The sequence below is a fragment of the Mustela lutreola genome, chromosome 8 (genome assembly GCF_030435805.1).
Source record: "Mustela lutreola isolate mMusLut2 chromosome 8, mMusLut2.pri, whole genome shotgun sequence".
Taxonomy (NCBI): Eukaryota; Metazoa; Chordata; class Mammalia; order Carnivora; family Mustelidae; genus Mustela; species Mustela lutreola.
Window position 1 is genome coordinate 51,263,981 of NC_081297.1, and position 12,297 is coordinate 51,276,277.

The 12,297-nt window shown below is 47.6% G+C and overlaps 1 protein-coding gene across 1 annotated transcript in view; it reads left to right on the forward strand.

Moving 5' to 3' along the window:
* The first annotated feature begins 1,030 nt into the window (after nt 1-1,030).
* Nucleotides 1,031-12,297, forward strand: part of LOC131838509 (serine palmitoyltransferase 1-like) — a 49,343-nt gene continuing 38,076 nt past the window's right edge. Inside the window, 4 exon segments of the mRNA XM_059184748.1 lie at nt 1,031-1,157; nt 4,246-4,353; nt 6,234-6,328; nt 11,989-11,992. Coding sequence (XP_059040731.1) covers nt 1,101-1,157; nt 4,246-4,353; nt 6,234-6,328; nt 11,989-11,992 — 264 coding nt within the window. The 5' untranslated portion in view covers nt 1,031-1,100.

Sequence of the window (12,297 nt, forward strand, 5' to 3'; positions counted from 1 at the left end):
TAGAAAGAGCTCCTGTAAATCCGTAAGAAGATGAAAGTCACCAAAAGAAAAATGGGCAAAGAATGCAAATTGGTGATTCCTGCAAGTGCTTCACATGCCAAGAGAAGTCATTAAATGTCACGGACAACCAGAAGCATCAAGACAAGAAGTCAGCGAGATGTCCTTTAAACACCACCAAGCTGGGGAAAGTTCCAGAAAGATGGAGTATCCCCGTTGGTGAGCCAGAGCCTGGCTGCGATTCCCGCGGTGTGAAGGGCCGCAACGCCCCGGGGCCGCCAGCCCTACTGGCCCAGGAGCGCCGTGTGTGGCTGCGGAGGTCAGTGTGAGGGCAGGAGCCCCACACGCGTCTGCGGTCCGAGGGGCCGCGGCGGACAGCCAGGTGCGTGCGTGGTCGAGTCCGTGAACCTGAACGGAACGCATGTGGGACGCGGCGCTCCCAGGCAGGGGCTGCCCAGGATAAGACACGCGCGGCTGAGGGGCCGGAGCAAGAAGGCTGCGGGGCAATCACGGACACGTGCGGCCGCAGACTCCGGCCCGCTGGCTTGAAGCATCGGCTGCCAGCGCCCGCGCACCGTGTCCGCACTAGCCCAAGAAAGTTCCAGAAGCTGCACCGCGTCGGCAGGAGCCCGCGGAGGTGGCGTAAGCCGCATGCCGCACTGCTGGAGAACCTCGCCCCGCCAGCGTTGGTCCGAGCAGAAACCTGCAAGTGCTACAGGAGAGGCCGCTGTTTCTGGGCATTTCTGTAATTTTTACTTAGGAAAGTGCCTTCGTGGGTTCCTTCTGTCATGGAGAAGGGAAGAGCAGGCCTGCGAGTGCAGGGCAGGCATTTACTGTTAGCCTCCCTCCCGGGGGCCCGGAACCGGTCCTGCGACCGCACGGCCTCAGAATATCTGCTCCCGCTTCTCCCGGATGCCGGGAAGACCCCAAGGCCGACAGCCACCGCCTCTGCGAACCAAGCCGCTCGCTTTCCTCCAGCGCGCAGGCGCCGGGAGGTGGTGCCCCCCGCTCGCCAGCCCCGCTCCAGGCCTTACGTCACTGCGCGGCGGGCCGCATGACGTAGCTGCGACCCGCCTTCCTGAAGAGAGCTCCAGTGGCTGACCATGGCGACCGCTGCGGAGTATTGGGTTCTGGTGGAGATGGTGCAGGCGCTTTACAAGGTGAGCTTGAGCGCTCGAGCGGCTCGCGACCACACCGGGCCTTGCGGGGTGCGACGGGTCCTGGGTGAGGCTGGTTGCGTCGCGCCCCGACCCCGGCGTTTCCGGCTGAAGGGGCTCGCGGGGAGACTCGGGCGGAGCGGGAACCGAGGGTCTCCTTCGGCGCTGGGAGGGAAACAGGAGGGGGGTGCAGGGGCGAGGGTGCTCTTGACGCTCCCGAGCGGGGACGGGTGGCGAATCGGGGTGGCGAAGCTGTGGTGGGAGAGCTCGGTCCGTCGGCCTCAGGCAACTGGGGTGCTCGGGAGGCGGAGCAGAGGGAAGGATGGAACCGAGTGCGGGAGTTTGCTCCTGTCAGCGCGAGGTGTCCGGGAAGCCGAGGGGAGGGCAATATGAAGTCGTCGCCGTTCTCCCCTGTGTGTCCACTTTCTGTCCGGTAAACGTGCCCTTCCTGCGTGTTCTGGACGCGGAGCGCTCGCGTTCCCGAACGGCCGGCCGCTTCAGGTGCGTCGGGCGGCTCGGCAGCAGAACCGCTGTCTGAGAGCGAGCGTTCGCCCCACCAGCGTCCGCGGAGCTCCGCCGCCCGGGCCGGGAGGACTTTCCACACGTTCTGTCCCCGCGGGGTCGGTGCGGTGGCCGCCCGCCAGCCACGCGGCTAGAAGTGTCTAGAAGTGAAGGGTCTAGTGTGTCTAGAAGTGAAGGGCCCGTAACTTGGGATTGTGTTTACACAGCCTCGTGCGCCGGGTGGCTGTGCTGCGGGGGAGGGCGCCGGGAACGAAAGGCGGGAATTCCCGTGCCAGTGCCTGGAATCCCGGGTTTCCTCGGACACGTCTGTAAAAGCTGAAGTAGCTGCTTGCTGGCAGGGGAGACAGCTGTCTTCCCTGCGAGACTTCTCAGAACTATTGAAAAACTGTTGACAGAACAGATGTGATGTACGCGATGGCCAGTACGATCCGCATTATAGTAACAGAGATAAAATCCCTTGTCATGGGACGCCTGGGTGGCTCAGTTGGTTGAGCAGCTGCCTTTGGCTCAGGTCATGATCCCGGCGGACTGGGCTCCTTGCTCCACGGGGAGCCTGCTTCTCCCTCTGCCTCTGTCTGCCATTCTGTCTGCCTGTGCTTGCTCTCTCGCCCTCTCTCTCTGATAAATAAATAAAAGAAAATCTTAAAAAAAAAAAAAAAAAGAAAAGAAAAGAAAAGCCACTCTCGTGGACGTTTTAAAAAAGTTTTTAAAAAATGAACAATTTCCTGTTCTGTGCTGCTGCTTCTTTTGTGAGGACTGCACAATTGATCAGGAGTGAGGCATTCTCTTGGATGGAACATTACCAGGAAAAGAAGCCGCATTTGTGATTTTGATTAATCCAGTAGACAATCGGTATTTCCGTTTTTCTTACAGTTTCTTTGTAGAGCGAGTTGCTTGCCTACTAGAGTACAAGTGCTGAGAAAAACCAAAAGAATTTTTTTTTTCTTGAAGATTTTATTTACTTGTGAGAGAGCAAGCACAAGCAGGGGGAGCATCAGAGGGAGAAGCAGGCTCCCCACTGGGCAAGGACCCCCCCCCCCAACACACACACACAGGACCCGATCCTGGGACCCTGGGATCATGACCCTGAGCCAAAAGGAGACGCCCAAGTGACTGAGCCACCCATATGTTCTAAGAAAACCAAAAGAATATGTAGACTGGAGTCCTTATTCTTAAATGAATTGTATTCAAGGGAAATCAGTATATTTTAAAATCTTAAACAGAGATTTCCATTCTTGCTCCCAGTTTTGTTACAGTTAGTGTATGGAATTTGAGGGGTCCTACACCCAAAAGAGAAATAATAGTGTGTGGATGTAACATATGTGTGTAGTTAGAAAATTGTATATCGACTTAAAAGTTAATCTATCATATGTTTGAAATGTTCCATAATAAAACTTTTTAACTGAAAAAGAAAAAAAAATAAAAGTTAACCTATCAGTTTGTCTGCAGTTTTCCTGTCTCCACATTCTGGGTTTTTGTTTTTAACTGCGGTGAATCATCTTCACTTTCTTTTTGTCTAATGTTTGCACATAACTTGTATTTACATTTCTAAATACCTCTTTTAAATGGCTTTCCCTGACAGCTTATTGGAGTAAATCACTCTATAGCTGACTGGGGTTTAGTCACTGTGTGAATCTTCAACACGCACTTAGTGTGTCTAGTTGTACAAAAGACAGAGGTCAGCCCAGCCTTTATCTTAGAAATGTACAGTGGAAAGAAGACCTGGCATGGATAATTTCAGTGAGGTGTCTTTATGCCTGTTGACATGGAACACACTGTGTACTTTTAGGGAACTGCTGTAAGAAAAAAACTCTGCCATTCCTTTAGGCATTTATAAAGTCTTTTTCTCTCAGCTGTGTTCCAAGAAGGATTTGTTTTATTTTTTTTTAAGATTTTATTTATTTATTTGACAGACAGAGATCACAAGTAGGCAGAGAGGCAGGCAGAAAGAGAGGAGGAAGCAGGCCCCCCTGGTGAGCAGAGAGCCCGATCCCGGACTCGATCCCAGGACCCCGGGATCATGACCTGAGCTGAAGGCAGAGGCTTAACCTACTGAGCCACCCAGGCGCCCTCCAAGAAGGATTTAAAGAGCCTTATCAGGGATATGGAAAATAGAGTAAGATGTGCAAAACACCAAGAATTGTGGAAACTGAATTTCAGATAATTCTCCTAACTCATCCATGGTTCACTGGGGTGGAAGAAGGCTAGCAAAGCTGTGATGTATTGGTTGCTGTCCTTTCCCACCAGTAGAAACATACATTATCCAACTGATCTGATAGTTGATATTGTTCCACGTCTTGGGCTTCTACATCCAATTTTATTTTAAGAATTAAATTTCTTTCCTATGGAGGCTTTAAAGCTGTGCTATCAGATTTTTTTGTGAAGGAGAAATTGCTGACTGTTAGAAATGGTGAGAGGAATTAGTAGAAATAAAAGGAGTTTTGAAAATAAATCTTTAGAAGCAATAGGTTTAAGGTAATGGGAGGCAATATATGAGTGCATCACAATTTATGTGCAGATTTTATAAGTGTTTACTTCATTTCTTTTTCGGTTTTTGATTCATTCTTAGGCTCCTGCTTACCACCTTATTTTGGAAGGCATTCTAATTCTCTGGATAATCAGACTTCTGTTCTCTAAAACGTACAGATTACAAGAACGATCTGATCTTATAGTCAAGGTAAGAAATTAAAACTTTTATTACTCACTATATGATTGCAGTTGGTACACCCTTCCAAAAAGTACTTGTGGTGGCTCATCTATATATGTTAAAATATTTTCTGTCATGTAAACAATCAAGGGAAAGGAAATATCAGGGAAGCAGAACGTGGAGAAGCCAGGGGTAAAGTAGCCACCCAGAGGGGCACCCTGCCACAGAACGCAGCACCGTGTTAGGGAAGCAGCAGAGTTAGGGACAGATGATAGGAGGAAAGCCTGGGCAGTGACAGGATTTCAATGATCTATGTGCAGAGTGATGTGAGCTGCTCAGGAAGAACACCACTGGTTCTGAAACCTAAACGAAATTTTCCCTGGGTTCTTCAAGAAGGAAATTCCGAGTAGGAAACAATCTTCCCACTTCCCCACCCCAAACTGAATTTCTCTGTGGTAAGGGACCCAGCCCAAGCCCAAGCCAGGCAAACCTTAGGAAGCAGAAGTGTCTAGGGGACTGTGGCGCTGCCCACGTGGCGTCCCGTTCATCTGAGGGTTGGGGAGGCTTGTGGAAAAGAAGCTTGTCCTCTCACTTCAGTGGGAGCACCTAGGAATGGCACTCCAGTGCAGGAGGGAAGAGCAGTTCTGACCACACCGTGGTTTCCGTCCCTTGGGCCCTTTCCCTGTCCAGCCCCTGTATCATTGGGCCAGGATGTTCAGAGAGACCCATGACTGTGAGAAAGGTTTTTCCATGAAAATTTCTACACCTCTGGTTCACAAGGCAGCACTGGGTGCAACATGGAGATGGGGCAGAATTAAGGCAGCAGCGTGGTGATCACTTCCCATGCTGTGCTGACTGGCTGCTGCCGTCCTGATCGTTCATATTCCTTGTAGGACAGTCAGGCAGTGTCCCCCAAAGGACATGAAGCATATGGTTCTTAGGGCAAATATATTTGGGAAATCTGCTTAATGCAGAGTAGGGCATGTCTTATCACATGATTTCATGTAGCCTTTACTGGGCTAGTGGATAGTTGAACCTCTGTTTGGAGAGATGCCCTCACCTTGGCCACAGATTTTTTTTTTTTTTTTAAATGTTTTATTTATTTATTTGTCAGAGAGAGAGCAAGTGAGAGCGAGCACAGGCAGACAGAGTGGCAGGCAGAGTCAGAGGGAGAAGCAGGCTCCCTGTGGGGCAAGGAGCCCGATGTGGGACTCGATCCCAGGACGCTGGGATCATGACCTGAGCCGAAAGCAGCTGCTCAACCAACTGAGCCACCCAGGCGTCCCTTGGCCACAGATTCTTCTCCACCATTTTGTTCTGACTGCCTTGTGAGATTAGCATGTCGTGGAATACTCTGGATAGCATTGCAGTAAGATTGGGCCATCCGGGGCAGAGGTCCTGTCTCAGCTTTTTCTCTTGACATTTCAGAACTCCTTATGAATGATCAGGTGGCTGGTTTCTAGCTCGGCTTTGTAAGCGGTTCATCATTCCTGGTATTTTGAATTTTTGTTTATAAAGCTGGCAGTCCACACATACATATATTTTTTAAGAGAATGATTAGACATAACTTCAGAGTCATCCTCTGAAAGCTGAACTTAGCAAGATTTAGTAATCGTGGACATCTTACCCTAAAACCTGTGGAAGAAAAAAACCTGTTTTTAAAGCCTTATTTCTGGCAACATAGATGCAGTGTCCTTCGGTTTTACAGATCTGCAGTCTCTTGAATACAAGGGGATCCTGAGATGCTTCTGACATCTGGCCCCAGGTCACAGGTGGGCAGTGTGCGTGACATGGCCTCGCGGGCTGCTGTTCAGGAACAGATAAAGAACTTACTGGTTGCTTTTAACAGAAGTGTGGGAACAAAACAGTGACCAGCACCCTGCTGTATTTTGTTTCCTTCTCTCCCGTAGGAAAAGGAAAAATTGATTGAAGAGTGGCAGCCAGAACCTCTTGTTCCTCCCATCTCGAAAGACCGTCCTGCTCTCAACTACAACGTCGTTTCAGGGTAAAGTGGTTTTCTTCTCGAAGTATGTGTATTTGCTCTCCTGTAGGTATACTTGCCAAAGCATACAGAGTCTTATGTAGTATTTCTAGCAGAAATCAAACAGTGAGAAATCTCCGGAAGCTCAGAAACTGTTTTAATGCCCAATATATGACTCTGTTAAGGATGTACGGACAGTTTTATGGTCTCTAGTTTGGGCATTGCAGTTTGCCCCTTTCTTCCATTAAAAAAACAAAAACCAAAAATCTTGTTTTGTGAAATTATACATGCTCCTGGTAATACTTCAAATAGTGAGACAGACTTAAAATGAAAAGCAGTGCTCCTGCTTTTTCTCAGCTTCATTGTTTCTGATTTTAGATCTGTTGTAGGTTACCTTCATAACCAGATATGAATAGTGTGCTCACACTTCTGCTTAGTGAGGTAGCTATAGACAGCAGCATTTGACTTTGACAGTTCGAGTTCTGAAACTTGACCTTCCTTGTGCTGCCTCTCTCCCCGCTTGTTGCAAGGTCTGATCTGTCTTTGTGTTTAGTTCTTCTGTTGCTTGTCTTTACTTTACCATGTATGCTTTCTTAAATTAAGAAGTATTTTAAGTTTGTAGGAAATATCTGACCCGTGTAAAGCCACCATGCAGGATAAATAGGCATTAACATATTGCTATCTTTATTTCAAATCTACCTTAAGAAAGAAATAAAACATTCCGGTTATAGCTAAGAAACACCTTCCCATCTACCACTTACTCTTCTCACCCGCAAAGAACAACCATTTTCATGAAGTTGGTGGATGTCTTTCACTTAACATTTAAACCTTTTAAAAAAAGATTTCATTTCTTTAGTTTAGAGAGTGAGAGAGAGAGAGCGTGCCCAAGAACAGAGAGGGACAGAGGGAGACAGAGAACCTTCAACGGGTTCCACGCTGAGCACATAGTGTAATGTAGGACTTGAACTCAAGACCCGGCGATCAGGAGCCAAAGTCAAGAGTCGGACACCTGACCAACTGAGCCAGCCAGGTGTTCCTCTATTTATACTTTTAACACGTATCCTTGACGCCATGAAATTATTGAGTATTTTGTCTAAAAATGTGATGCAGCGTATTTCTCTGAGTGTGTCCTTCAACTCCTGCGCTGATGGAAGGGAGGTTTGCACTTCACTCTGTGCGTTGCTGTGGTCATCCAGAATTTTTATGCATTCTGAACTCGGACTTACTCATCATCAGTGCCATGGTTAAAAAGTCCTTCCCTGCCCCCCGAGGTCAAATGTGCCTGTGTCAGTACGGTGGTCAGCTGTCCCAGCTTGCATTGACTTGTCCATTGTTTACCTACTGAGTAGAAGTTTCCCTTTTTCTGTATAGTGCCTGCCCTTCTGACAGCTCTGTTTTTGGCTTTGTTTCTCCTCTGCCAGCGTGTCTGTCTCTCCTGGTGCCAGAACTTCACATAAATAGCACAGTATAAGAATAGGCCTTGACTAGAGCAAGCCCTTCGCCTCCTTGTCCTTCCGAATTGCGTGGCTCTTTGCAGTTCTGTTCCTCAGTGTGAGCTTGTTTGACTTACACATTTGACCAACAAATGAGGTCAGGTTGTGACCAGCAGTGTGCTGATGTGGAAAACTATCGTATGCCTGGTGTATCACTCTGGTCTTTCATGTCCATGTTTTCGTGGGAAAACTATCGTATGCCTGGTGTATCACTCTGGTCTTTCATGTCCTACAGTAAAGCTGTGTAATTTTCTTCATAAAGACTGATTGTCTTGGGGCGCCTGGGTGGCTCAGTGGGTTAAAGCCTCTGCCTTCGGCTCAGGTCATGATCTCAGGGTCCTGGGATCGAGTCCCATATTGGTCTCTCTGCTCAGCGGAGAGCCTTCTTCCCCCTCTCTCTCTGCCTGCTTCTCTGCCTATTTGTGATCTCTGTCTGTCAAATAAATAAATGAAATCTGTAGAAAAAAAATGTAGCTACTTTTCAGTGAACGCACTAGTGCTGTTCATTCAGTACTGGGTTAACCCAAGAGTAAGTGAATTTACTTAACTTGGAGAGTTTTTTTCTTTCAATAATAGCCTTATTGACATAATCCTCAGACCATGAAATTCAGTCTTTTATTTCACCACAATTGAGTGAGTTTTAGTATGTTCACAGACTTGTGCAACCATTGCCCCTGTCTCATTTCAGAATTATTTTTTTTTAAGATTTTATTTATTTATTTGACAGACAGAGATCACAAGTAGGCAGAGAGGCAGGCAGAGAGAGAGGAGGAAGCAGGCTCCCCGCTGAGCAGAGAGCCTGATGTGGGGCTCCATCCCAGGACCTTGAGATCATGAACTGAGCCGAAGGCAGAGGCTTAACCCACCGAGCCACCCAGGCACCCACAGAATATTTTTATCACCCCAGAAAGAAATTGCACACCCACACACACTCACCCCCCATGCCCCCCGTTTCCCATCTACTTTCCTGTGACATGTACTAATCTACTTATTCTGTGTGTTGTACTAATCTACTTATTCTGTGTGTTGGCCTGTTTTGAACTTTAAAGGAATCATGCAGTATGTGGCTCTTTGTGTCTGATTTCTTTCACATTTCCAAGGTTTGTCCATGTCATAGTAGCTTGTGTCAGGTTTGTGTCTGAATAATACAGTATTTCACTCTGAATATATCATACTTTGTACATTATTCAGTTGATGGGCATTAAGGGTTGTTTCCACCATAGTATATGAAAGGAGAAAAATTATATGTGTGCATAAACTCCCCTGAATATTTGTGCACTTTTTTTTTAATTTCACTTTTTTTTTAAGATTTTATTAGAGAGAGAGTGTGCATGCACAAGCAGGGGGAGGGGCAGAGGGAGGCAGAGAAGCAACTCCACACTGAGCAGGAAGCTCAGCTGCAGGCACTTAGTCCCAGGACCCCGGGATCAAGAACTGAACCAAAAGCAGACAGTTAACCGACTGAGCCACCCTGGCGCCTCCATGTACACATTTCCTCTACGGACATATATTTTTATTTCTCCTGAATATACACCTAAGAATGAAATTGTTGAAGTTTGTGGGAACTTACTTTGAGGACCCACCAGTCTGTTTTCCAAAGTGGCTGAATCATTTTCCATTCTCACCAGCAATGCATGAGAGTTGTCATTTCTCCCTGTCTTGGCCAACGCTGTCTTTCATTGTGACCATCCTGCTAGGTGGGGAGTGGAACCCTTCATGGTTGGGATTTCCCAATGATTAATGACGCTGAGCATCTTTTCATGCCATTTATACGTCTTTTCTGGAAAATAACCTACTTAAGTCATTTGCCCATTTTCTAATTGGGTTATTTGTCTTTTTATCATTGAGTTATAAGAACACTTTGTATATTTTGGATACCAGTCCCTTATCAAAAATACAACATGCAGATATTTTCCCCCATTCTGTGGGTTTGTCGCTTCTCTGACAGTGTGCTTTGAAGCACAAATGTTTCTAATTTTTATGAAGTCTAGAGTTCTTTTTTGTTCTTTTGTTGCTTGTGCTTTTTTATTGGTTTTACAATCCTTCCCTGATTTGAGATTATGCAGGTTTCCTTCTTTGTTTCCAGGAGGAGGGCTCGGCGTCCCATTTTTCATCATGTGGGTTTGTACTTGATTCCTGTTTTCAGCACAGTGCCATCCCGCAGCTGTCTGTAGGACTTAAAGTTATACTTGGGCTTTTCCAGGGAGGAAGTTCTGCTGTCTTTCTGCAGAGTAGGAAGGGGATCTGAGCGAGTGGCTGCTGCTTACCAGATTTCTAGCTGCCCTCATGCTCACAGGGAACTGTTCTACGGGATGAGAGGGGGTCATTTTCTAGGAGCAGCGGCTGAGCTGCTCACTGCTGGCTCACGTGCAGCTTTCTTTCTGGTCTCTGACTTCTCATATACAACCTGTCCATTTGCCAGGAGTTGTCCCTCCCTGCATCCTGGTCATAGTAGCATCAGATAGTTAGACCTTGGAGGCATCTTATATTCCATTAGAAGGGACCACAGGTTTTGTTCATTTTACCAGAGGCCACTGGTAGGTCTTCCTATTCATAAATAATTCTTAAATACCTGGAATAAGGCTGTTTGATTAGTTTTTATACGTTGCTGGTTTGTTTTGTTAATGTTTGGGATTCTTGACCTGCATGTTGAAATGTGAGTTTTGTTTCTTCTTTTCCCTTCCTGTTGCTGGTCCAGTTCAGGTATCAGATATAATCGGCCTTGCCCTCCTCTTAGTCATTGTGTGGTAGGCATGCTGACAACACTGACTCCGTCTCTGGCCCTCCAGTTTCATGCCCATGCAGTGACCTCGCCAGGGCTCTGTGGTCTGGGCCCCGTGGAGGTTAACGTATGCCCTGACCAGAAGGGGGGAGGCTTGTTCCGATCTTCCCTAAAGAAGACACCGTAGGTAACTGGTCAGGATCACTGGCCTGCAGAAGACCCCAGTTTAGATGATTACCCTGTGACTGTGCCCCCATGCCCTGTGCTACCGAAGAGCCAGGGCAAGGCTCGCCTGGACTGGGCGCAGAGCGGCTTCATGCTCACTGCCCTACCTGCCTGCCTACCTCAACTTCCCATTGGTAAGTTACCCCACAGCTCTGTCGGCACGATGGGGACCGGCTTCAGCTTTCAGTCGTGGAGGGGCTGCTCAGCTGGAGGACACGTTACTGACCCTCCACCTCCCTTTAACACGTCTGCATTCGTCGCACTGTTTGTTGTGTTGAGCCTAGATTTTTAGTCCCAAACTCCCTGTCTTCAGTGAGTTCTTCAAACTGAGTGAGTTTTGGTTATTGTCCGTTAGTAATTGTCCATTTCTTCTTACCGTTTCTGAGTGAATTGGCTTGAAGCAGTTTCTCGGGTAGCATGGACCACACGCCTTTAGTACAGACGTGTATGATGGTGCACATTTGGGGTCGTGTTTCCCCCGCAGGCAGTGTTTGCTTTGGTCCCACTTCTCACTCAGCTCTGCCAAAGTCTTGTCTTCTGTCTTGGTGGATGCTCCATCTTAGTTTCTCCACGTGGGGCCTTGTGGACACAAATGCTGACCCTGTCCTCCATTCCACTCTGGTCGGCGCCCGCACAGGGCAGCGCTGTTGTTTTACACCTTGTCTCCTTTCGTCCTCTCCCCAGGCCCCCACTTGACCGCCCCCTGAAATACTTCCACTGAACTTTCAGTCATCACTTGATGTCCTATATGTTTGAATTACTAAAATGATGCATTTTATTTTTATTATGCATGTATTGTTAACCTTAAAAATAGTTATTTTTACCAATAAAAATGGATTCATTTGGGAATAAAAATGACAGTTTGGGACCAGCAAGTTAGGGCTAAACCATGGGTTAAGTCCAACAAACAAGGGAGAGGAATGTCATTTTCTGAGAGGGGTTTTAGTATAAAAACTAATTTTTTTGTTGTTGTTGTTGTTTTTTGAGAGGGGTTTTTGTTGTTGTTGTTGTTTTAAGATTTTATTTGTTTATTGACAGACAGAGATCACAAATAGGCAGAGAGGCAGGCAGAGAGAGAGGAGGAAGCAGGCTCCCCACTGAGCAGAGAGCCCGATGCGGGGCTTGATCCCAGGACCTGGGATCATGACCTGAGCCGAAGGCAGAGGCTTTAACTCACTGAGCCACCAGGCGCCCCGAGAGGGGTTGTTTTAATGAAAGTTTATTGGAGGCAAGCAAGAGTCCAGGCCCGTGAGGGCTTCTTGCTGGCTGAGCTGCAGGGCTGGTGGGTCTCTTGTAGGAGATGCTGTGCCCCTCTCTCCGGGTTAGGGGCTGTAGTTGAAGATTGCTTCCTTTGGGAGGAGCCTGGAATCCCTAGTTCTTCTTATGACTGGCATTGAACCGTGCTGCTCCCCCTCCAGCTTCCCCTCCAGGCTTCCCCTCAGCTTCCCCTCCAGCCTTCCCCCCAGCCTCCACTCCAGCACCCCAAGTCTGCTTCATGCAGTTTCCCAGTGTTAATTGTCACACTACCTTTGGAAATATAATATAATCTTAAT